The sequence below is a fragment of the Herpailurus yagouaroundi genome, unplaced genomic scaffold, assembly GCF_014898765.1.
Source record: "Herpailurus yagouaroundi ecotype Mexico unplaced genomic scaffold, PumYag 188, whole genome shotgun sequence".
NCBI classification, from domain to species: domain Eukaryota; kingdom Metazoa; phylum Chordata; class Mammalia; order Carnivora; family Felidae; genus Herpailurus; species Herpailurus yagouaroundi.
In genome coordinates this window covers 37,881,047-37,905,369 of record NW_024412419.1, presented here as the reverse complement: position 1 = coordinate 37,905,369, position 24,323 = coordinate 37,881,047, and the positions used below count along the sequence as shown (strand labels likewise).

Below are 24,323 nucleotides of genomic sequence, written 5' to 3'. Positions count from 1 at the left end.
TCCTTTGGAAGCAGATGCACTAATGGGCAAACTTTTTTTTTTTTTTTAAAGAAGGGAAGATAAAGTTTATGGAGTATTTTATTTTTAGTAGTGCTGAAACTAGAATAGACACTGTCACTAATTCTCTGTCACTAATTCTCTGCCCCAAATTAAGAGGCAGAGAATCAGAATTACAACTATTTATTGTAGAGACAGAATTTGGAGGCTGGAATGAAAGACAACTGTCATACAAAATGATGTAGCAAGCAATAACTAAAACACAGAAAGTGTATTTCAAGTTTTGATATGCAGTTCAACCCTCCCAGGGCATTAACCTCCCTCTGATGCCAAGGATCCATAAGTGAGAAAAGCAAATGAGGATACAGGGTTCAGTTCTAGCCTGAGGGATCTATGAAGGTTTCCTGGTTCCCCATTTTCTCACCTGTAAAATAATCTCAGAGGCCCCTTCCAGCCGCCAAGTTCTAATTCTTTTTTTTTTTTTTTTTGAGTGAGAGTGCAAGAGTGAGTGAGTGGTGAAGGGGCAGAGATAGAGGGAGAGAGAATCCATGCTGTCAGCACAGAGCCTGATGCAGGGCTCGATCTCACAAACCATGAGATCATGACCTGAGTCGAAATCAAGAGTTGGATGCTGAACCGACTGAGCCACCCAGACACCCCCCAAGTTCTAATTCTGAGAGAACTGGAAATATTCCAAAAGGATAACTCTTTTCCTGGACTGGTGGTGCTCTTTGTGTACTTTTTTTTTTTTTCTTTTTTTTTTTAAGGAAGAGCTTCATTAGTAGCTAAGTGGTGGGGTTTTTGTTGTTGTTGTTGTTTTACAGATCCCAGAGGTTTTTAGTAGCAGATCAGTCATGCTCCTTGGGGTGATCAGACAGATTGAACACAATGATAAAGTGAGTAACTTTACCAAGGTCCCGAAGGTGAGTGTTCAGAGGTGCTGGGGAAGACACTTCACAGGTAAGAAATGCAAAACCTACTTTAGCATTTCTGAAAGGCCCAATCTATGGAAGGGAAACCCTTACTGGATTTTTTTTAAAAGTTTCTTGTTTCATCTCTAAATTTGTTTAATGGCATTTGGTAAGTTAATCAAAGAAAATAATTGTAAAGGCAAGAATTCCAGACCAGAACTCTTCAGAGATATTACTTTGGCACCATCTGCTGGGTAGCTTTTAAAAGTTTCTCTGTACATAGACTTCCATTGCAGTTTACTACTTTTCCACAATGACTTAAAGGAAGTGTCAAAATTATTTGTGTCTGAATTGAGTACCATACGAGCTTATGTTAATGGGAATTTAGCTGCAAATCCACTATCACTGAAGGGGCATAACTTGCCCTGGGAAACTTGAACACACGCAAACGCATCTTAGAATTTCAATTTCATGTGGGGGGGGTTTATTTCAGCTGGGTGTCTCTCAGTAGCACCTCTGACAACCTCTGATGCATTCTGTGTAACTTCGCTGTATTGTGAAGCTCTCTCTCTCTCTCTCTCTCTTTGCGGAGAGAGAGAGAGAGAGAGAGAGAGAGAGAGAGAGAGAGAGAGAGAGAAGGCCTGAGCACCAGGAACTTTAGATTCCGGACCTCAATCCCCTAACAAGCAAACATGTACCTCCTTCCTGCCCAGGACTTTGTGGAAACCCTTCGAGGATGCTTCCCACCAGTGTTAATACTAGCTTTCCATTTGCGAGCAGGGTGACTTTGGGCAAGTTATTTGGCCGTGCTGAGTCTGTTTTCGCCTCTATAAACTCACTGGCTAGACCTACCTCATGGCTACTGAGACCACACGGTTAACAGAACCCACCACTGCCGCTGTGTGAGCATTCCCGGCCCTCCCTAAACCGTCAGCACTGTTATTATAACAGGCCTGCTTTTCCTTGGGGGGGAATACTCATCTTGGCCGCCCCCAAGGCTGGGAGAATTTCCAAGAATATTCTCCATGTTCCATTTACTTGGGGCAGGATGGATTTTATTTATTAATGGATTAAGCTGTGATCTGAGACCATGCTTGCTTCTAGACTTTTTGACATCGTATAACCTACTTGTGGACCACCGCTTTTTACATATCTCTCCATGTGTTTACATTAGAAAATAGGCAGCTTTTGTCCTCCCTCTCCACTGCTCCCAAATAATCTGTGGCAGAAGCCATCAGCTGTCCACCCAAAGCCATCCTCTCCTTCACAGAGTAGCGGGCAGGCAGTTTGTGTGGCCATGTGACTGTTCGCCAAAGTGACGAGCAACACTTCTGGGTTTCGCCCCCCAAAACTTCCCAGGCTGTCCTTTTTCCTGCTGGCTGCATACAGATGACAGGCCCTAGGAGCTGGAGGGCTCACAAGGCAGAAATAAACTTTGGGTCCCTGAGGGGATGTGTGGAGGAAGGTTACCCCACCCACCTCTAGGCCCATGTTGCATGGCCAAGAAATAAACTTCTTTTTGTCTTAACCTTCTGAAATGTTGAATAAAAAAATAATGCTATAATAAACATTTTTGTGCAGAAGCCTTATTCTATAATTTGAATTTTTATTATTTTTATTAAAAAAAATTTTTTATTCATTTTTGAGAGACAGAATGTGAGCAGGAGGGGGGCAGAGAGACAGGAACACACAGAATCCAAAGTGGGCTCCAGACTCTGAACTGTCAGCACAGAGCCCGACGCGGGGCTCGAACTCAATGAATTGTGAGATCATGACCTGAGCTGAAGTCGGATGCTCAACTGACTGAGCCACCCAGGCACCCCTATAATTTGAATTTTTAAAAATATCACCAGAATCGGCAGCATTCAAAGGTTATACCCTTCTCTTCACAAAGACTGAATCAATTACATTACTATCATTAATGAGTGTGTTCATCAGACTTTGAAAGCTGAAACAGGTTTTATAAATACATTAGTACAGACTTGTTAATTTAAAAATTTACCCTTTCACTTTGCATTTCTCTCATCACTTCTGAGGCTGAATGCTTTTCCATGTTTGTTAATTAGTTGTATCTCCTTTTTTTAAGACTTTGTTTATGCCCTGCCATCTGTTTGGGTCTATATTTCCTGAAGATTTATATACATAATCTGGCAGTAATAGATATTAGAATCAATCATCTAGAATTTCAGAAAGCATTTTATTAAAAGTCAGAACAAATATTAAGGCACAAAAATACATCAACTTTTTAAAACAAAAATCTTTGAAACAGTTTTGTCCTACATTCAAAGCTTCTTCCAAATTATACAATAATTTAACCCTTTTAAATAGAAAAATATAACTTTTCAAACCCCTAAATTTTCTCCTCAAATACACGTTTCCCTAGTTTCTTAACGAAGTACTGAGCTTCTGTATATACTGTACATTTCCTTAAAATCCTATTTTTGTCACTTATATACATTTGATATGCTTAGAACTTTACCTAGTATGTTAAACTTCTCTTTGTAAGTATAAGGCTTGGTGTGCTCTATTGCTCGGTGCACGCTGTTGACCATACAGAGACACAAGTACCAAAAAAACTAGTGAGTTTTAAATCTAGCACAACAGCTCTCCCCTTTAAGTTAGTCATGTATAGCTTGTAAAGCTTAGTGCAATAGACTCAAACCCCTTTTATTTATTTTTAAAAGAAACTCTGCCCCCATCGTGGGGCTCGAACTCACGACCCCAAGATAAAGAGCCGCATGTTTACTGACTGAGCCAGTTGGGCACCTGAAACCCCCTTTTAAAAGAAGATACAAAAATCAGTCTTATGTGTACATTTTTCATACTCTCAGTCCTGACATTATGGTAGTGCAAACATAATGTACTGTATCACAGAGGAAAAGTTGGTTTTCTCTATAGGATACGAAAGATTTAAAAATTATTTTCTTTACAGGAAAAGTAAGGGAACATCATCTCTCAGGCTTAAAAAATTCATACATTCATTTATTTTTCCTTATTTTTGAAATAAATATACTGTCCTTTAAAGCAGATAATTAAATCCTAATCTAACTCAAATCATGAAAATTCCCTTTGACGCAGATTTCACATATCGTATAAATCTAACACGAGTTGCATTAGAACACGTAAGCATTTTGTCTAGGAACACATAAAACTGGACTCACCCTCAGATCCTTTCATCTGGTTGGCTCCCCAAGAATAAACTGGTCTGATAGCCTCAAAAGCTTTGAGGACCAGTTCCTGACCACTTGTTGCAGAAGCGGGGTGACGAGCTGTACGATGGCCCTGGTTGTAACTTCTCCCCAGTGCCCTTCGTACGAACCACAGCTGTAGCCTGAGGACACCCCCTTCTGTTTACGGGGGTTGGGGGGGCTAAGAGGGCCCTCCGTAGGAATACTCAATTCAGGTCATTATAAACACCAACTGGTGCCACAACTGTCACTGAAAGTGACAGAGAATATGCCCTTTGAAAAACATTTCTGATAAGGTTGTCAGGAGGGAATCCTGCTTTCTCTAGAAGATGAAAAAAGTTTGCATTTCAGCCTATAGCTGAAAGCAGTGTTTTCTTATGCACTACTGAGGTTATGCCAGAGGCAGTCTCCCTTATTAACACACTTCACATCGATGCCCCACTCCTGCTCCGCTACATTTGGAGCTCCTACTGGCTGGAAGCCCAGGACTCTGCATTTCAAAATTCACCTGGAGCTGAGGAGTTGGGGGTCTGCCTCTAACTCTGGGAGTGGTAGATAAAAGCAGGACCTAGAAGGCAGGGTCGCCTCCAGCCCTGCAACAACTGGGCCCGGGGTAAAACACAGCAAAACCAGAATGGACACAAATGATGGGAAATGTAGTAGGTAGGGGCCCATTATCGTGTCAAAAACAGAAAAAAGGAATGGAACTCACACTGTTAGCTACTCTTTTCCTAGGAAGCATGTCCCAAACTGTTCAGTGTTCCCTATGGAAAATAAATCTGAAAGTATCTTTCAATAGATATTACTACTAGCGATCTTTTTTACTAATCCCTACGAAATGAATAAATGAGAAGTAAATTGAAAAAGTAGGCTTCTGAAAGGACAATTTTGTGGCTTCATAATGAAAAAAATAATAAAGGTTATATTTAAGTGTTTGTACTGGTTAAGACTTTAAGTGCTTCTCAAACTCTTCTGAAGCCATTCTCAATTCCCAAGGTTAGAACTCCTTCAAAGAAAGATATGCAAAATTCTAACTTTAATTCCTATCCTATATGTCCACAAGCCCTGTATCTTTGGTCATGAAAGCAGCAAAACATTCACATTTCCATCATACTACATTCAACTACCTTTCAAGTTTAGAATGTTCTGCATTAAAAAAAAATATTAAAACAAAAAAAATTCAAATCATACATTACATATATAATATGTAACAAAATGATGTATAAAACATGGTCGAAGGTCAAGAAATTAATTACAAGATTAATAGTGATGTACTGTACAGACAAATACATGTTTTATTATAAAATCAAATAAACCAAGATTATGTAAAGGATGTTCTAGGGTCTATAAGGCTCACTGGTAACGAATCTGCCAGCGTGCCGGGGAGAAAGTGCTCCCCATCTGGCCATGTGTCTACCAACTGCCCCACACAGATTCAGCAGCAGCACGTGAACACGTGGCCTGAATGAGGGGATAGTGGGAGGGCAAATCCTTGGAAGTGACCTTCAAGACCTTATTCCTGTGTACTTCTGTTCCCCTGAGCTTAGAGAGGACCTACCTCTGTGATTTGATGTGCATGGTGATATTTACAAACAAGGACCTTGTGCAGACCCGTATGTGTGTACACACACAGACACACACACACACACACCCCAAAACTAACCCTATAAATATGCTTATGTTCTACGGTTAATCAAGTTTTACTTGATATCAAATCACTTCCATATAAAAGTCAAAGAACATTATTATTGCATCTAGTAACTAGAAACCTAAGAGATGGAGATGCTGCTTTACCACACTTCAGAAGAATCACATCCTCTACCTCAAAGGTTAGTGAGTGGAAGAATAGAAGTGTTCACGTAAAAAATATTTTTAAATCTGGAATTGTCATATTTTCCAGAGAAAAGAGAAAGCCCAAATCCACATCCCTGCCTCCTTTTAGCTAAGTGCATTCGGGCATATTTCTTTATCATAATACTTCTCTTAGATTATTTCCAAATCCAGGCAATTTGGTGGACATTAAGCTGACATTTAAAGTAGCTTAAAAGGGGTGCAGAACCCTCCTACCACCTGAATTCTTAATTTTAATACATAGATTTCCAAGATAATGCAATAAAAACTTGTTGCACTAGATCAAAACAAAGCTCTCTTTCAGTCTTGAGGAAGTCCTTCACCGTTAACTGGGTTTCATTTATATGGGTTCCAATCACATTATCTTTTCTGAAGAGAACATTTTTTCTGCCATTTCAGATCTGGTCATGATTTCCTTTAAAAAAAAAAAAAGATGACATACTTCCAAATGTTGATGCTCCTTCCAGAACATAACAAAATTCTCTAATCTTTCACAGTCACAATTTTGTGGGGAACTGCGTATATTTCACGATATACATAGAAACAGTAGATTTAGAAAATAAACAATGGATAATCTACACTTCTAGTGATGTCTGGCCAATATCTGTTGACAAGTTTGGAAAACTTTAACATCCTGATAGCTGGAAAATGTTTTAAGTTCAGAGTTACCAGTGAGAGGCAGAGATGGGGCTCACGTGTTTTTCTCAGGCATGGTTCATCCACGGATAGATTCACCTCGCTTTACACAGTTCATGTATTTTGAAATTATACAACTATTTACCATATGATTACTCTAAGTGCACTTTACAAAGTAATTCTCCATCATGTCTCTTTCTGTAGAATTCTAAATCCTGAAGTTCAATTGCTTTGTAGCCAGGTGCATGTCTACGGCAGCCCCCTCAAAACTTCCCGCTACTGCCAGATCAACGTGCCACGGCCAAAGTCATTTCCCTTCAGTGAACAGAGCAGCAGCTGCTCTCCTGCTCTATAGCCACCACCTGAATTACACCTCAGTTACCACTAACTTCCTCCCTTACTGTTCCTGCCCATAAGTTAGAGTTCTCAATATCCATCCTCTAATTCCTACTACTCAGACTTCTTCCTGTTTTGGGCCACCCTTCAATGTCCAGACGATCTAGAACTCAATTTTCTCCTCCAAACCTTCCCAAATCCACAACCTCGATTCAAATTTCCTGCTTAGTAAATGAGAATGAGTAGAAACTCTAATACCTTAGCAAAATATCCCAAGTAGAAGAAATTAATTTAGACAAACTGCCACCTTAAAGTATTCTAAACTCTTTACCCACATAGAAGATGTTAGAAAATCACAGACTCAAAATCTCATGAAACAATTCTCCCTCCCTTTATACCAACAAGCACTTATCTTGCTCCTGTTTTAAATGAGGATCTAGCTCCTTTAGGTTTCATTGACAAATCAGTGCAGTCTTCCAGGCTGCTCGATTTGTAATTGTTTTACAAAGTAACTTTCAGAATTTCTTTCTGAAATATATTTCTACTTTGTGAAAATAACAGCACCAAGAAAATAAGCAAAAAATGTATTTTACCTCATCTGAATCCACTAACACTGGAAGAGCTCTGAAACAAAAACAGGTAACAATGTTATTAACAGGCTAGTGTATGTATGAAGGCTGAGTACAGGCATATCCCTGTGATCTGTAAATTCTCACTCCTGGATGGACACAGCTGACAGAAGTAAACACCGAAGCTCACCAATGCACACAAAGAGGAATTTTCATACTGTTCTTAATAGCCCCCAACCTGAAAATAACCAAATGGGTAAACTGTAGTGTATCCACACAATGGAATACTACACAGCAAAGAAGCTGAACGGATTACTGAGGGATGAATTTCTTAAATCTGACACAAATAATTGACAGTTACAGACATCAGGACAGCAGCACCTTTCAAAAAGTGGAATTGTGATTTAGGAGGAAAATAAAGGGGTTTTTAGGACACTAGTGATGTTTTATTTATTTTTTATCTGGGTACTAGTTACATGAGTGTGTTCATATTGCAAATTTATTGAGCTTAGGATTCTGTACTTTCCACAATGTGTGCTATACTTCAAAAAATTTCAGTTAAGGGGCACCTGGGTGGCTCAGTCGGTTAAGCATCTGACTTTGCTTAGGTCATGATCTCACAGTTTGTGAGTTCAAGCCCCGCATTAGGCTCTGTCCTGTGAGAACTTAAGAGGGATGAATAAGCTTGACTATAGTAATCATTTCAGTGTCCATATGTATATCAAATCGTCATGTACACCTTAAATATATACAGTATATTAAAATAAACAGAATCCTACGACCCAGCAATTGCACTACTAGCCATTTATCCATGGGATACAGGTGTGCTGTTCGAAGGGACACATGCACCCCCATGTTTATGGCAGCACTATCAACAATAGCCAAAGTACGGAAAGAGCCCAAATGTCCATTGACAGATGAATGCATAAAGAAGATGTGGTGTATATATATATATATACACAATAGAGTATTACTCAGCAATAAAAAAGAATGAAACCTTGCCATTTACAACTACATGGCTGGAACTGGAGGGTATTATGCTAAGTGAAATTAGTCAGTCAGAGAAAGACAAAAATCATAAGACTTCACTCCTAAGAGGACTTTAAGATACAAAACAGATGAACATAAGGGATGGGAAACAAAAATAATATAAAAACAGGAAGGGGACAAGACAGAAGAGACTCATAAATACAGAGAACAAACAGAGGCTTACTGGAGGGGTTGTGGGAGGGGGGATGGGCTAAATGGGTAAGGGGCACTGAGGAATCTACTCCTGAAATCACTGTTGTACTATATGCTAACTAATTTGGACGTAAATTAAAAAAAATTAAAAATTAAATTAAAAAAACCCAACTAACTAACTAACTAACTAACTAACTAAATAAATAAATAAAATAAAGAGAGGGGCACCTAGGTGGATCAGTCGGTTAAGCATCCAACTTTGGCTCAGGTCATGAACTTGCAGATCTTGAGTTCAAGCACTGTGTCAGGCTCTATGCTGACAGCTCAGAGCCTGGAACCTGTTTCAGAGTCTGCGTCTCTGTCTTTCTCTGTTCCTCCCCTGCTCTCATTCTTGTCTGTCTCTCTCTCAAAAATAAATAAAGATTAAAAATTTTTTTAAATAGAGGGACACGGAAACATATTAGGAAAGGTATTTATGGAATCAAGTACTTGCTTAATTCCCATACCATCATTACCACTGATGGGGTGTCTACTGGGGGTGGGGGGTGCTAGAGAGAGTTCTACAATACAGCCTTTGCTTGGGAAAGAAAACACAGATAAAAAAGAAAAGCTGAGAGTAGAGCCCCACCGTGTGGTAGATCTCCCTCACAGAGAGCGAGCCTGAAGGGAAAGTCTATACACCAGAGCTACCACATGCAAGTCCCCTCCCTGTGAGACTCCAGAGAACGCCACTTACAGAGCAGTCTATGGTGAAGGCAGAAGAAAGAGAAGCAAGAGACTAACTAGGTGTGAGAAAGGGGCCACGTTAGACTGTCTGGAATACTACTATCAAGGAAAATCCAGGGGAGAGGACTGCTTTCGGGGAAACTTGAACCAGAACCTGAGAGACCCAGAAGACAGTCGTTGGATGCTCAGCACTGTTTGGAGGTAAACACTAGCAATCTCAAAAATGCTTCCTCTGTGAGGTTAATGATTGTTGAAAACTTGGTAAGATGCATTCAGTGCATTGAAGAGGGAGGTGAACTCCGCTAAGCTGTCCTTTATGGCTGATCAGAGATAAGGAAAAGTGATAATCTGTTCAAATTGTCCTAAGACAGGCAAACGGAATTTCATACTAAACAGAAACTGTCTACATGGAAGTAAATGGGAGCAGGGAAAGGAAAGAACAGTATATGAAAATGTTATCCTCTCTGCCAACCCTGCTGGTTTCTGTTGTGGAAACAGCTACGTGGAATTCTTGCTTCACATTATCAAACAGAACATTGCGTCAAACAGAACATTGATCCTGATTAGCTCAAAGTTCCCGAGGGGCTTGGTCTATACTTTGCCGAAGCTCATGTTTTTCCTCCAAAAGCTTCCCCACCATACATGGTATTGGGGTTCCATGTGTTTAAAAAAAAAAAAAAGTTTTACATATGTTTTAACTTTTTTATAATAGAAAGTTGAAACAAGATAAAGTGATTCTAATCCTGAAAAACTTAGATCAGAAAGGGCTGGAGTTGGTTATAGGCCACAAGCATTCACGTGGTTGTTGTACAGTGAAAAATGAAGAAGGAAAGACCAAGGCAGGGCTGTGTTCTCCTTGTAGTCTGACATGACATTAGTCATTCACTAGTGATGGGGCCTATCAAAACATATGGAGGTACAAGGTTCGAAAAGCACATGACGGAACATGAAAGTTATCTCTTTATACGATATACTAAATTTTAGACTCAAACTTTAACAAAAGATATTTACACATCTGTGAATGAAGAGGGAATATTTTCTTCCACCCACTTCAAATCTTCATCCTGTAAAAATAAATATTTATATATCAGCATTTGCTTAGTATGACCTGAAAGAATTGTAAAATATAATGTATATAAAATGTAAGCATTTAAATTCAAATGCATGATTCTTGTCATTTCTACATATCCTAAGAACTTGGCACTTATGCCACACAGAAATTATGCCAGTATGCTCTTAAACAGGCAAACAAACAAAAACTTGGATTTCAGAATTTTTTACTTCTTGGTTTTCTTTACATTAGATGCACAGGTGTTGATTTTGGCTTTTTTTTTTTACCTTGAAAAAACAGAGTAGAAACACAGAGTCGATTAATGAGAAAATAGCAAGAATATTGATTTGTATTGGTTTTTTGCTCCCAGCATTCATTATGCCTCCTAATTTGTTCAAGTTTTTATATCATGAGTTTATAATTTTTCAACCGAAAAAGATGACAGTGCAAATACTCTAATTTTACAAAAGCCTATTTATTTCTATGCTTGTATTTACACTCATCTCTCTGCAGGAGACAAGAGAAGGAAAACAGGTCAGTTGGGGAATCTGTTTTTAAATAGATGCTTGCTTATAGTTATCTCATTGGGACAAAGAAAAATAAAAGGTATACTGAATATTTTGATTTATACTATAAAATAAATAAAAATGTTTCTTTGTGATCTACCCGGCTACATGGAATACTCAAGTGTCAGTTACATCTTGCTCACCTAGACAGACAAAGCAGCTGAGCCAGTATTAACAGGAACCCCAATTCTCATGAGATAAGGCTTCTGATCAAGAGCTGACTGCACTTAATTTTGGGAAATGAAAAAGTATTCCTTTGATGTTTTGGTAAGCACTGAGTTTTAAAATAAAGTGGGATATACTGTATATCCCTAAAATAAAAGGAAAATATCTTTAAAAATTTGAAGTTTAATAGCTCTAACGCCAGATAATTAAAACTGTTGTAATTTTTCTAAAGTTTAAATCACCATAAAACTACTCAAAGAACACATTTTACAGAATTATTAACAAAAAATGAAAAGATTTACTGAACAGATTAACCTATTCTCATATATCATCTGTTCTGTCAGAACTTACAAGCACACATAAATTTTTATATTCTATTAATCACAACATATACAATTATAAGAAAGCAGAATAGAAAACTGTGAGAGGCATTTCCACTTTGCTTAATATGCATAAAATATTTAAAAACTCATCTCTACCCTCTATTTAACCATTTTATTCAAGCTTCCAGCTTTATATAAAAAATGCTAATTTTGTCAACTACACAGGCAACACATAAAATCCTTTCCTAATAGATACCAAATGTTATCTGAAATGGCTTCAAAAATCACTTCAAAATGCTGAACAATCAACAAAGCTTCTACTATAACAAAGCTTCTCGATCTTTAATGTACATATGAGTCATCTATGGGATCCTGTTAAAAAGTAGATTCAGATTCAGTAGGTCTGAGGTGGGCCTGAGACTACATTTCTAGCAAGTTCCCAGGTGACGCTCATGCTTCTGGTCCAAGAAAAGCACTTGAGAAGCAAAGATCTACAGTAGTTACAATCATCAGACTTAACTACTATCACTAATTGGTAAAACTGATTTTCATACAAAAAGCTTTCATACTAAGGTAGAAAATGTTTTCCTGACGGTCAATGAATGTGACACAGACTCTATTAAATATATACTATACTCACAAAATTATCAGAAGTAGCAGGTTTAGCTGTTCCATTGGAAACCGTTTTTGAGACTCTTAATTTTATTCCTTCAGCTACGAGAAACATGATAGAGATAAATATCTAAAATTATAAAATATCATTTTCCTTCATGTTTAATAACTCAACAAAGATTTATATCTACACATATATATATAGATTTATAAATATTAATTATATATTTACTATATATATTTATTCTTATTTTTTTAATGTTTATTTTTGAGAGAGAGAGAGACAGAGACAGAGACAGAGTGTGAGCAGGGAAGGGGCAGAGAGAGAGGGAGACACAGAATTCATAGCAGGCTCTAGGCTCCAAGCAGTCAGCACAGAGCCCAACATGGGGCTCGAACTCACAAGCCATGAGATTATGACCCGAGCCAAAGTTGGACGCTTAACCAACTGAGCCACCCAGGTGTTCCTTAAAGGAGAGGTAACAGTGGAAGCTTCGGGCAGGGGGCTGGCTTTAACATACCACTTGGAAATGTAGGAGGGATGGCAAAAATCAATAGATTTCACAAATGTTTGCAGTAACAACCAGGTTTTTAAGATGCTAGTTTGAATTCCCATTTTAGAGGAGTTTAAACAAACAAGCAAACATACAAACATATACACGTATTTCCTTAGTTTCAATATATTTTAAAGTTTATGGATTTAAAAATTTATGATTTGCAGTATCATATTTAGGAATAAATCACATCTTTGTCTATGCCTTTTCCTCACTGACACATACATTTTGGAATGTGCCTATGGTATAAAATAGGAAAGAGAAGGATTTTCTCCTTTCCTACTGGACCAAGGCTCTCCTTTCTGTGAGCAGTTTCAGCACAGCAGAGGTTGAAAGCATGAGTGCTGGAACCAGACTGCCTCACCCAGGATTCTGGCTCTCCCTGGACAACCCTGGGCAAAGCAATCGCCTTTCTGCAACTCAGTGTCCCCAGCAACACAATGGGATAATACTGATAGCTACTTCATAGGGTTCTCACGAGCATTAAACAAGTTAGCATATATAAGGTGCCTGACACTTAATCTATGTCCCACAAGTATTCACTTTGTAATATTGTATAATTACAATATTGTAATATTGTTATTATAATAATTTGCAAATAGTGCTTCTCCATAAACATGGACAATTGATATATTATGACATATATGATATATTAAGTTGATATAATGAGTGAAAATGAGGTTCCTTGATCAAAAAATATTTCCATGGGGCATTTAAAATCCTAACATTTGAGATCTATTCTTTTAAAGGGGCAAACACTGATTTTAAAACTTAAGTACAATATATATAATACACAAATTTAATGTTTATTTATTTTTGAGGGTGTGAGCAGGGAAAGGGCAGAGAGAGAGAGGGAGACACAGAATCCAAAGCAGGCTCCAGCCTCCGAGCTGTCAGCACAGAGCCCAACACGGGGCTTGAACCCATGGACCACGAGATCATGACCCGAGCTGAAGTCGGACACTTAACCAACTGAGCCACCCAGGTACCCCTATATAATACACAAATTTTAAGTGTATAGTCTAAATCGAGACACTTAACATTTCCATCATCACAGAAGGTTCTTTAAATCCCTTTCTGGTCAATCCTACTCCCACCAGAAGCAACCATTGTTCTGACTGACATAATCACCATAGCTTAGTACTGCCTGTTCTAGAACTTCATATATAGAACCATAATCCATGGAGTCTATCATCTTTTGGATTTGATTACTTTCACTCAACATAAAGGTTTTGAAATTTATTTATGTTGTAGAGTGTTGGTTACTTTTGATTACTGAACAGTAGTTGGCTGTGTGGGTATACCACAAATACTTTGTTCATCTGTTGACGGACTTTAGGTTACATCCAGTTTTAAACTATTAAGAATAAAGCCGCTAGGGTGCTTGGGTGGCTCAGTAAAATGTCTGATTCTTGGTTTTGGTTCAAGTCATGATCTAACGGTTTGTGAGTTTGAGCCCGACATTGGGCTGTGCACTGACAGTGTGGAGCCTACTTGGGATTCTCTTTCTCTCTCTCTCTCTCTCTCTCTGCCCCTCCCCTGCTCACACACTCTCTCTCTCTCCAAATAAATAAATAAACTTAAAAAAAATAAAGTTGCTGAAAATAATAATGTACATTAGTGTCTTTTTGTGAACATCTGCTTTCATTTCTATCATTTCTTCTGGGTAAGTACCTTGGTGTGGAATGGCTGGGTTGGACGGCAGGTATATTTTTAACTTTTTAAGAACTAATTTGTTTTTTTTTAATGTTTACTTATTTATTTGGAGAGAGAGAGAGAGAGCGCACACATGTGTGTGTGAATAGGGGAGGAGCAGAGAGAGGGGGACAGAGGATCCAAAGTGGGCTCTGCACTGACAGCAGGGAGCCCAATGTGGGGCTCGAACTCAGGAACCGTGAGATTATGACCTGAGGTGAGATCAAGAGTTGGAGGCTTACCCGACTAAACCACTCAGGCTCCCCATGAAATTTTTATGTCTTGAAATTAATGTAAGCCCATTAATATTATTTTATTGAGATATAATTCCCACACTATAAAATGCACCACTTTGAAGCGTACAGCTCAGTGAATTCCAGTATAGCCACGGAACTGTACAACCATCACCACTAATTTCAAATTTTCATCACCCTAAAAAGAAACCCCATACCCATCAGTAGTCACTCCCTACTGATGCCTTCCATCAACCCCTGGCAATCACCAATATATTTTCTGTCTCTATGGACTTACCTTTTGTGGATTTTTCATATAAATTTTTTTAATTTTTTTTTTTTCCAACGTTTATTTATTTTTGGGACAGAGAGAGACAGAGCATGAACGGGGGAGGGGCAGAGAGAGAGGGAGACACAGAATTGGAAACAGGCTCCAGGCTCTGAGCCATCAGCCCAGAGCCTGACGCGGGGCTTGAACTCCCGGACCGCGAGATCGTGACCTGGCTGAAGTCGGACACTTAACCGACTGCGCCACCCAGGCGCCCCAATTTTTTTTTAATTTATTTTAAGTTTATTTATTTTGAGAGAGAGAGGGAGAGAAAAAAATTCAAAATCAAAGAACCTGGGATTTGAACATCAGATTTCTTTTTTTTTAATTTATTTTTAAAATTTATTTATTTATTTATTTATTTATTTATTTATTTATTTATTTAAATATATGAAGTTTATTATCAAATTGGTTTCCATACAACACCCAGTGCTCATCCCAAAAGGTGCTCTCCTCAATACTCATCACCCACCCATAAATTTTTTTTAATGTTTGTTTATTTTTGAGAGAGAGAGAGAGAGACAGAGTGCAAGTGGGTTAGGGGCAGAGAGAGAGGAAGACGCAGAATCCAAAGCAGGCTCCAGGCTCTGAGCTGTCAGCACAGAGCCCGACACGGGGCTTGAAGTCACAAGCTGTGAGATCATGACCTGAGCCGAAGTCAGACGCTTAACCGACTGAGCCACCCAGGAGCCCCTTATAGATTTTTCATATAAATGGAATCATAAAATTTGTGATGTTTATGACTGGCTTCTTTCACTTAGCATAATGTTTTCCAGATTTGTCCATGTTTAACTACAAGAATGTTTTGACTCTTCTAGGTCCTATGCTTTTTCCACATACATTATAAAATCATTTTAACCACTTGTATTTTCTTTTTTTTTAGGTCAGTTAGAATTATGATTGGGATTGTACAGATTCTATTGATCAATTTGTGGAACTGACTGCTTCATAATATTGAGAGTTGTTAACTCGTAAACGTTACATCTCTATACTTATTCTCAGCAACTGAATTATGTGTTGATGTTGCCTCAACAAATGATTAAAGTATTATGGTAAAATTAATAAAATGATAAAATGCTATGGAGAAATTAATTGAAAGATGAAAGTAGCACTAAAACTATAACTAGAAATGCTTTGGGCATGACCAGGAATTAACAGATCTGTATATTTCTCAAGAGCAAGAAGAGGTGATTGAAGGAAATTTAGCAATTATCATTAAGAAGATTATTAGGAGCTAAGCACAATATAAACTAAATTATTAGTGTGAAAAAGTTTACTTACTTTAATACTTAAGGCCTTAAGAGCAAATAAGTATCAAAAGCTCACACTGCACTAACAATCTTGAAAATTTCACTACTGGGGTGCCTTGGTGGCTCAGTCGGTTAAGCGTCCGACCTCGGCTCAGGTCATTACCTTGTGGTTCGTGGGTTTGAGCCCCGAGTTGGGCTCTGTGCCGACAGCTCAGAGCCTGGAGCCTGCTTCAGATTCTGTGTCTCTCTCTCTCTCTTTGCCCCTACCCCGCTCATGCTCTGTCTCTTAAAAATAAATAAACATTAAAAAAAAAAAAAAAAGAAAAAATTCATTTTCGTTACTGACTTTTCTTTTGTGATTATCTACCATAATAGAGGTTTTTGCAGATATAGTTTGAAAATTATTTTAATAGAAAACAGTGTATGTGATTTTGCCTCACAGGTAAAGGTACAATACAATGGTCATTTAATAAGAAAACATATCACTCACTTAAATTCTCAGATGTTACCATGAATTCTTCAATTTCATCATCAGAATCATCAATTAATGGCATGAAGGCATATCTACACCAAAACCAAGAAGGAATAGTGTTATCAGTGCATTTAAATCTGTTCAGTTTTCAGTTTATAGCTAACAGTGTCATCGCATACAAAGATATCTACATTTTTACAATTTCTCATAAATTCACATAACAAAAATTTAATTATTTTACTCTCAAATTAGGAAAGATTACTACCAATGAAACAGTGAAACTGGAGCACCCAAACCCTGCTGACAAAAGCATAACTGGATAAGATCTTGCTGGAAAGCAGTTCTGCAACATACGATGTTCGGGGAAGGGGATTTTCTGTACATTTTTTTCCATGTCAGGTTACCCTCCTTGCCCACTACGTGTTAATTCCTCCCCTAACAAAAGATAAACTGCTAATCTGACTGGTGAAAACAAAGCATACTGACTGAGCCACATTTACTAGGTCCAACAGCATTCAGAAAGCATTGGTGATAATAACAATAATCCTAGAAACAAAGAGCCTAAAAATTAGGGACTGCTTCCATAAATTATGCTACATTCATATTATGAAGTGCCACAGAGTCATTAAAAATAATGTGGTAGGTCTTGGGGTGCCTCGCTGGCTCAGTCAGTAGAGCATGCGACTTTAGATCCAGGGTTGGGAGTTCAAGCCCCACACTGGGCATGGAGCCTACTTAAAAAAAAAAAAAAAATGTGGTAGACCTATACAGGTTGATATGGAAAGATAGATCTCAGACAAGAAGGTGCAGAACAGTGAATACATGTATAGAAGTACCTATGTATAATTATTATCGTACGCTTTTAAAAACAGAGAAAGAAACACACACATGGGTAATATACTTTTTCACTTTTCCCTGGAAGGGCATACAAAAAACCTCATAGTACTTTCCCTGGGGAAGAGGAGGGGGCAAGGGAAGGGGGGCTTCCCATCACACGCAGTCAACGGTGCAACCTGAACTTACCATTTAAGCTCCTTATGATTTTGGTCCCATCCTTCCTTTCCAGCTTTATTCCCTTCCAGTGTAAGTAGTATTCACCAAAACGCATGCCTCAGTGACCTCCAAAGTACACCATGTTTGTCTCCACTACCTCAGAAAATGTACATTCTTTCCCGGCTCAGTCTTTCACTGCTCTGCTCCTTTCCTTAAGGCGTAACATAAGTGCTGCCTTTTCATGGAGTTTTCCTCATCCATCTTCAGTCTTACCCCTGGACTTCTAGTTTATACATCTCTTATTTCACTTTCTTGCATTACGTCTGTCTCCCTACTTGACTGTATTCTCCTTTAAAAGCAAGGGCTACCTCTCCAGTTTCTATATAAATGTGTTTCTATTTGAACACAGTAGCAGTTACCCACAAATGCTTGCCAAACTTGAATTTTCCTACGTTAGGTACCTCTGGTTGTTTGCTGATGGTCTCCACAAAAACATTATCACAATAAGGATAAGCGAAAAAAGGAAGCTCCAGAATGCATCATCAACCCAACGTTCCATCCAATCCTGTAACAAGGACAATTCAAACACGAAATGTCAATCTTCTGATAAACAACATAGGTTTCCCGAATAGTGTACAATGGCAAACCCTAATGAAGTCTTTCCGAGCAGTGAGTCTTCCAAATAAGCACGTATTTTTTTTAAGAAAATAAAAATAAGAAATGCTATATCTTGAATTTGAATTTAAAGGGGTTTCAGAGGTCATTTCATCTATTTTCTAGATGACAACAGTCACGAGGCAGGTTAACAGGAGAGTTAGAAGCAAGTTGACAATGGGTACTTTTTTTTTTTTTTTTAATTTTCTTTTAATGTTTATTTATTTTTGAGACAGAGAGAGACACAGCATGAACGGGGGAGGGTCAGAGAGAGAGGGAGAGACAGAATCCGAAACAAGCTCCAGGCTCCGAGATGTCAGCACAGAGCCCAACGCGGGCCTCAAACTCACGGACCGCGAGATCATGACCCGAGCTGAAGTCGGACCCTTAACCGACTGAGCCACCCGGGGGCCCCGACAATGGGTACTTTTGACGTTGATGACATTAGAATTTCTGATGCGAAGATCTCAATGTAGGATTTTTCCCAGTAGGTTATTTTGCTTTTAGTAAGACAGGAGATTTTATTACATATTGTTTGAAACATTTCTAAATGGCTGTTTAACATCATAAATACTCCTTTCCATAAAATCTTAGGGTCAACAGAAAGATTTAGAAAACAAAAACAAAAATCCCAAAGATAAACTTAGAACTCTCAAGTGAAAACACTAAGGTAAGGGGAGGAGAAAAAAGAAATTCCAGAAAGTTCAGTTTCTTCTCTCACTAAATTATCCCTGAGGCAGAAGTCCAGGATATTCAGAGGGTTGTTTGTAATTGTTTGTTTAGAACATCGAGACTAGCTCTACATCAAGAAGCTCCCAAGAGGGCCTTTAAAATTTTTTAAGTCTAAGAAATGTATCTTCTGCCTACAGAACCCACCCACCCTCCTGAATATTCATAATACCATCCTAGAAACCTGTCAGACTCAAGGTTTACAGTCCCATTTAGATACAAGATAACCCAATTTCATGGTACGCAAGACAAAAAAGATTTCCTGCTACCTGAAATTACAAGGAAGATAATTATTTTTCAACATATATAAAGGGGGGGTGGCTGAGTGGCTCAGTCTGTTAAGTGTCTGAGTCTTGATTTTGGCTCAGGTCATGATCTCACGGTTTGTGGGATCGAGCCCCGTGTCAGGCTGTGCTGACAGTGCAGAGCCTGCTTACAATTTTCTCTCTCCCCCTTTGTCTGCTCCTCCCCTGCTCATGCTTGCGCAATTTCTCGCTCTCAAAATAAATAAACATTTAAAAATATATACAGTATATATGAAGGGAAGTTGAGAAAAGAGCTTAACTGGAAAAGTAGATTTAGGAGGAACTTTTCCAGATTCATTTAAAGGAAGCAAAAGTCCACATAATTCTAGTAAAATAATTAAAACTAAATTGACAAAATGGGAATGCAAGCTGGTGCAGCCACTCTGGAAAACAGTATGGAGGTTCCTCAAAAAACTAAAAATAGAACTACCCTATGACCCAGCAATTGCACTAGTAGGTATTTATCCAAGGGATACAGGTGTGCTGCTTGAAGGGACACGTTGCACCCCCATGTTTATAGCAGCACTATCAACAATAGCCAAAGTATGGAAACAGCCCAAATGTCCATCGATGGATGAATGGATAAAGAAGATGTGGTATATATATATATACAATGGAGTATTACTCAGCAATCAAAAAGAATGAAATCTTGCCATTTGCAACTATGTGGATGGAACCGGAGGGTATTATACTAAGTGAAATTAGTCAGTCAGAGAAAGACAAAAATCATATGACTTCACTCACATGAGGACTTTAAGAGACAAAACAGATGAATATAAGGGAAGGGAAACAAAAATAATATAAAAACAGCGAGGGGGATACAACAGAAGAGACTCAAATATGGAGAACAAACAGAGGGTTACTGGAGGGAATGTGGGAGGGGGGATGGGCTAAATGGGGAAGGGGCACTAAGTAATCTACTCATGAAATCATTGTTGCACTCTATGCTAATTTGGATGTAAATTAAAAAAAAATAAAAAAATTAAAAAAGAAAAAAAAACTAAACTGACAATCTCCACTAAAGTTACCTTTATTTACAAACACAAACTAAAGTAATCAAAATTACCCAAAATAGTATAATTAGAAATGAAAACTGTTTAAATAGGAAGATTATACTTACGGATTGACATTTTGCAATTCTAAATGTCTTAGTCGTCCACACCATAAATACTACAGAAGCTGAAACACAGCAAAAAAAAAGTCACCTTTGAAGGAACACGCAATACTGAAATAATTTATTATAACAAGAAAAATCAAATAGCTTACCCAGTACGGCAAAGATCAGAGTATTTGTAAAGTGCCTGTATAAAGAAAATTTCACCGTGTTCTTTCTTAGCCTTAGAGTCTTCATAGTTTGGGCCAAACTTATAAATATGTGAAAAAAAGTTAAGGAAAACCATTTTAAACAGTAACAAGCAGTTAAAATAAAAACCAAAATAATAATCCTCTACTACATTTCTAAAATTAGTACTGCTAAATATAGTTCCTATAATTTAAAGCTAATAAAAACACAGAAAATATTACTTTAGCCAATACTGTATGATCATGATACTGATTTTATCACGGATTTTGCTTTACAGTTTACCATTGTCTGAACTAAACAAACTTTGAGGAAGACAATAAGCAAGAAGTCCTGTGATGTTCTTCTTCAAGGCCAAGCTCCCAGAACAGGAAAGACCGGTATATGCAGGAAAGGAGTCCCCCTTAGGCCAGATACTCTTACAGATCACATTATGACATGCCCTTTGGCTTGTGCTTTTGTTTCTGTTTCTTTCTTATTTTGTTCTTTCTAGTCTCCTCTTGTTTTATCCTCTGAATGACCATATTAGGTCATCTATCAATTCCATTTATAAATTAAAAAATTTAAATGTCAAATAAATCTGGACTTAAGTCTGGGGAGACTTCATTCAAAAGATTACTGAGACAAGCAGAGGAGGCTCACTGCAATGGGGAGAATGTTCCAAGTCTAAGATCTGCAAGAGTCCCACAGGTCAGGCTGGACAGGGCTTTGCCTTTGTGGGGAGAGGTAAACAAGACTGGAAAGCCGGTGTGGGGAAGTGGGTGGCGTGACTGGTCAGCTGATCGGAGAAAGACTTTCCCTGAGGTGTGCAGATTCTCAGAAGAGGCCACCGAGGAGGGCTGCGGTGGACGAAAGCTCAGGGCCCTGGGGAGGGAGACCGCTTCGTCTGGTCCAGGCTGGCGTTCTGCCCAGACTGGTCAGGAGGTCTGTACCTGGCCTGGTCATGGGTGACAAGAGGGCATCCGGGAGTCTCAGGTGAGTCCTATGGAGAAAGGAGGTCCTTTGTAGTAAGGCTTTTCCCGAACACGAAAGGGTGGGGGTTTTGTTAACCGTGGCTGTCTTCCAGGAGTACAGGGATCAGGTGAAGCTCAACACTGACAAGTAGGAAGAAGTAAAAAGAGGCTTCTCCACTGAGCTCCGCGGCAGCTCTCTCTTCGTAAGAGGAAGGTGCTTCCTCTGGAGCACACCACCAAGCTTTGTTTCATGAACCGTATGCTGAAAATTACAGAGCAAAGCCCAAGAATGGAAGTGGCATGTTTTGTATTTTTGCCTATTTTAAATTCCCAATTCTTCATTAGTCAGAAACTTCAGTGTAGTACTCAAAACTGCGACTCAATCTTCCTAAATGACCAAGGAGTAGTCGCAAGAAGATCCATTTCTAAAATAACACAATTCAACGAATGAAGGCTATTGTTAGAATTTACAAAAATGCAAATATGCTGTACTCATTAAACATTATCAAGAAAAATTCTTTTTTAAAAATTCCTGAATAAAATGAATTTTCTATGTGAGCAAGCTGGTCTCATTTAATAATTCTAAAGTACTTCTTCGAAGCCCAGGAATAAAAAGATCAAAAGCAAATTCAAAACTGCCTAAACCCCCACTTACCAAGACACTGTTAAATTTCGGCAAAGCTTAAATCATTTCTCCCATTAAAGGGAAGTGGTTACGAAAGCAAACAGGCCCAGTTATCGTGGAGTTAGAAGCAACGGGAAGGCGGACGTGCTCTGCGGTAGGAAAAGGATATCCACCAGCACAAGCCAGAGTCAAGGAGAGAGAGAGGGAGGCTGGCCAGAAGCACAAGATCAGAGTCATTTGCCTGCAGCAAAACAGCACAAAATTAAAACAAGCATAAAAAAAAGAGGAAGAGGGCTTCAAGAGAAAAGCTATGGCTTTCAATTTTTCAAGCTATTTTACTTTAGAATCAGATTCTTAGGGGATAGCTATGTTAAGTTCATCAAAGCACAGGAAACGGGGTCATTATACAAGCACTCAATTCTGTGATGTATGTAGATCTGCTTCTTTTGCCTGCCATTTGTAGTCATTTAGGAAATCTGCTCTCCTGGGACGCTGGGGTGGCTTAGTGGGTTAACACTGGGACTTCGGCTCAGGTCACGATATCACAGTTCATGAGTTCAAGCCCCACTTCAGGCTCTGTGCTGACTGCTCAGAGCCTGGGGCCTGCTTCAGATTCTGTGTCTCCTCCTCTCTCTGTCCCACCTCCACTTGTGCTCTCTCAAAAGTGAATAAACATTAAAAAAAAAATTTAAAGGGGCGCCTGGGTGGCGCAGTCGGTTAAGTGTCCGACTTCAGCCAGGTCATGATCTCGCGGTCCGGGAGTTCGAGCCCCGTGTCGGGCTCTGGGCTGATGGCTCAGAGCCTGAAGCCTGTTTCCGATTCTGTGTCTCCCTCTCTCTCTGCCCCTCCCCCGTTCATGCTCTGTCTCTCTCTGTCCCAAAAATAAATAAATGTTGAAAAAAAAATTAAAAAAAAAAATTTAAAAAGAAATGTATTCTCTGTCGGTACAGAAAATGCAGATTTTTCACTTCCGTCAAGGAAACTGCCAAATAGCCATCTAAAAGCAAATAGGAAATTCAGGTTCAAGCTGAAATGGATACTAAGTGTCCTTTCTCTCACCATGAAACACTAACCAAGATAATTTTAATTTCTGAATTTCTTCATGACTTTTATCACAAACATCTTTATTAAAAATATTAATCATTAAGCAAACTACGTCTTTTGCCTTGTTTTCCTTATCTCCCCACTCCAATTTGGCTCATTATTGTGTTGGAAATGGACCAAAGCCAATGCTGTCCATAAAGGTAATAAATTACCCTCATTCACATCCAGATGGAATTTGGTCGTTAGAGCTGCTTGTCTTTGGAATTTTCTGCCAAGTTGCATTACTGTTTTTCCTAGTGAACTACTTTGTGGATGGTTGGTTAAGAACAAGAAATCTTTGAAATACATATCTTGTAAATTACCAGGAAAAAAGATAATACAGATTTTTTAAAATGCAGCGTCCACAGCTCAATTAATTGAAGAGCATACTCCTTAACTAATGAAAGGCTCCAAGCGTATCCAATTTTGGAGACAAGACAATTCCAAATTCAGCAGACATCTGAAGCTCACTTTCTAAATGCACAAATGACAGAATAGAAGATCTGAGACCAAAAGCTAGGTTCATCTTCACTGCAATTCTGCCGATCCCAGTGCCAGGTATGTCTACACTGCCCACCCCTTGTCCTCAAGTCAGGTGAGCATCCCAACAAGCAATGCGGCTGCAGTGTAGCCGAGAAGGAAGCACAGCCCTTGGGGAGGAGTACTTATAGTTAGGGCACTGTTCCTGGGCAGGACTGAGCAAGGTGTTTCACCTTCTTAATAGCTGAATGTTGTTAAATGTGTTTTCATGGGGAAAACATAAAAATGACACTACAGTAAGATTTATAGCATTCTCTGAAAAGATAACTATAAAATTTAACTATAAATTCTTTCAACAAACTTGGATTCCAAACTAGTAGCTTTGAACAGAAGTACAGCAGATTTTTAAGCAAGTTCGGTAAGAAACAACCCTTTAAATCAGGTATTATTTCTTAACTAGACACCCCTTAGACACTAGAGGATCCACTGATATAATTTAGGTTTTTAAATGCCCTAACGCAGGCAAAACATCCATGGAGTGTATGAACCTTGTGAC

At 38.7% G+C, this 24,323-nt stretch overlaps 1 protein-coding gene across 2 annotated transcripts in view; it reads right to left on the bottom strand.

The window, feature by feature from the left end:
• Positions 1-3,086: 3,086 nt before the first annotated feature.
• Positions 3,087-24,323, bottom strand: part of TMEM87B (transmembrane protein 87B) — a 51,012-nt gene continuing 29,775 nt past the window's right edge. The window contains exons 11-19 of one of the 2 annotated variants that reach the window (XM_040496735.1): positions 22,374-22,445; positions 20,593-20,701; positions 20,447-20,505; positions 18,100-18,203; positions 16,664-16,737; positions 12,142-12,215; positions 10,408-10,460; positions 7,513-7,543; positions 3,087-6,362 (exon numbers count right to left, since the gene is read on the bottom strand). In XM_040496735.1, coding sequence (XP_040352669.1) covers positions 6,303-6,362; positions 7,513-7,543; positions 10,408-10,460; positions 12,142-12,215; positions 16,664-16,737; positions 18,100-18,203; positions 20,447-20,505; positions 20,593-20,701; positions 22,374-22,445 — 636 coding nt within the window. In that variant the 3' untranslated portion in view covers positions 3,087-6,302. The remainder of the gene's footprint in view (positions 6,363-7,512; positions 7,544-10,407; positions 10,461-12,141; positions 12,216-16,663; positions 16,738-18,099; positions 18,204-20,446; positions 20,506-20,592; positions 20,702-22,373; positions 22,446-24,323) is intronic. The other variant, XM_040496734.1, reaches the window with a different exon arrangement.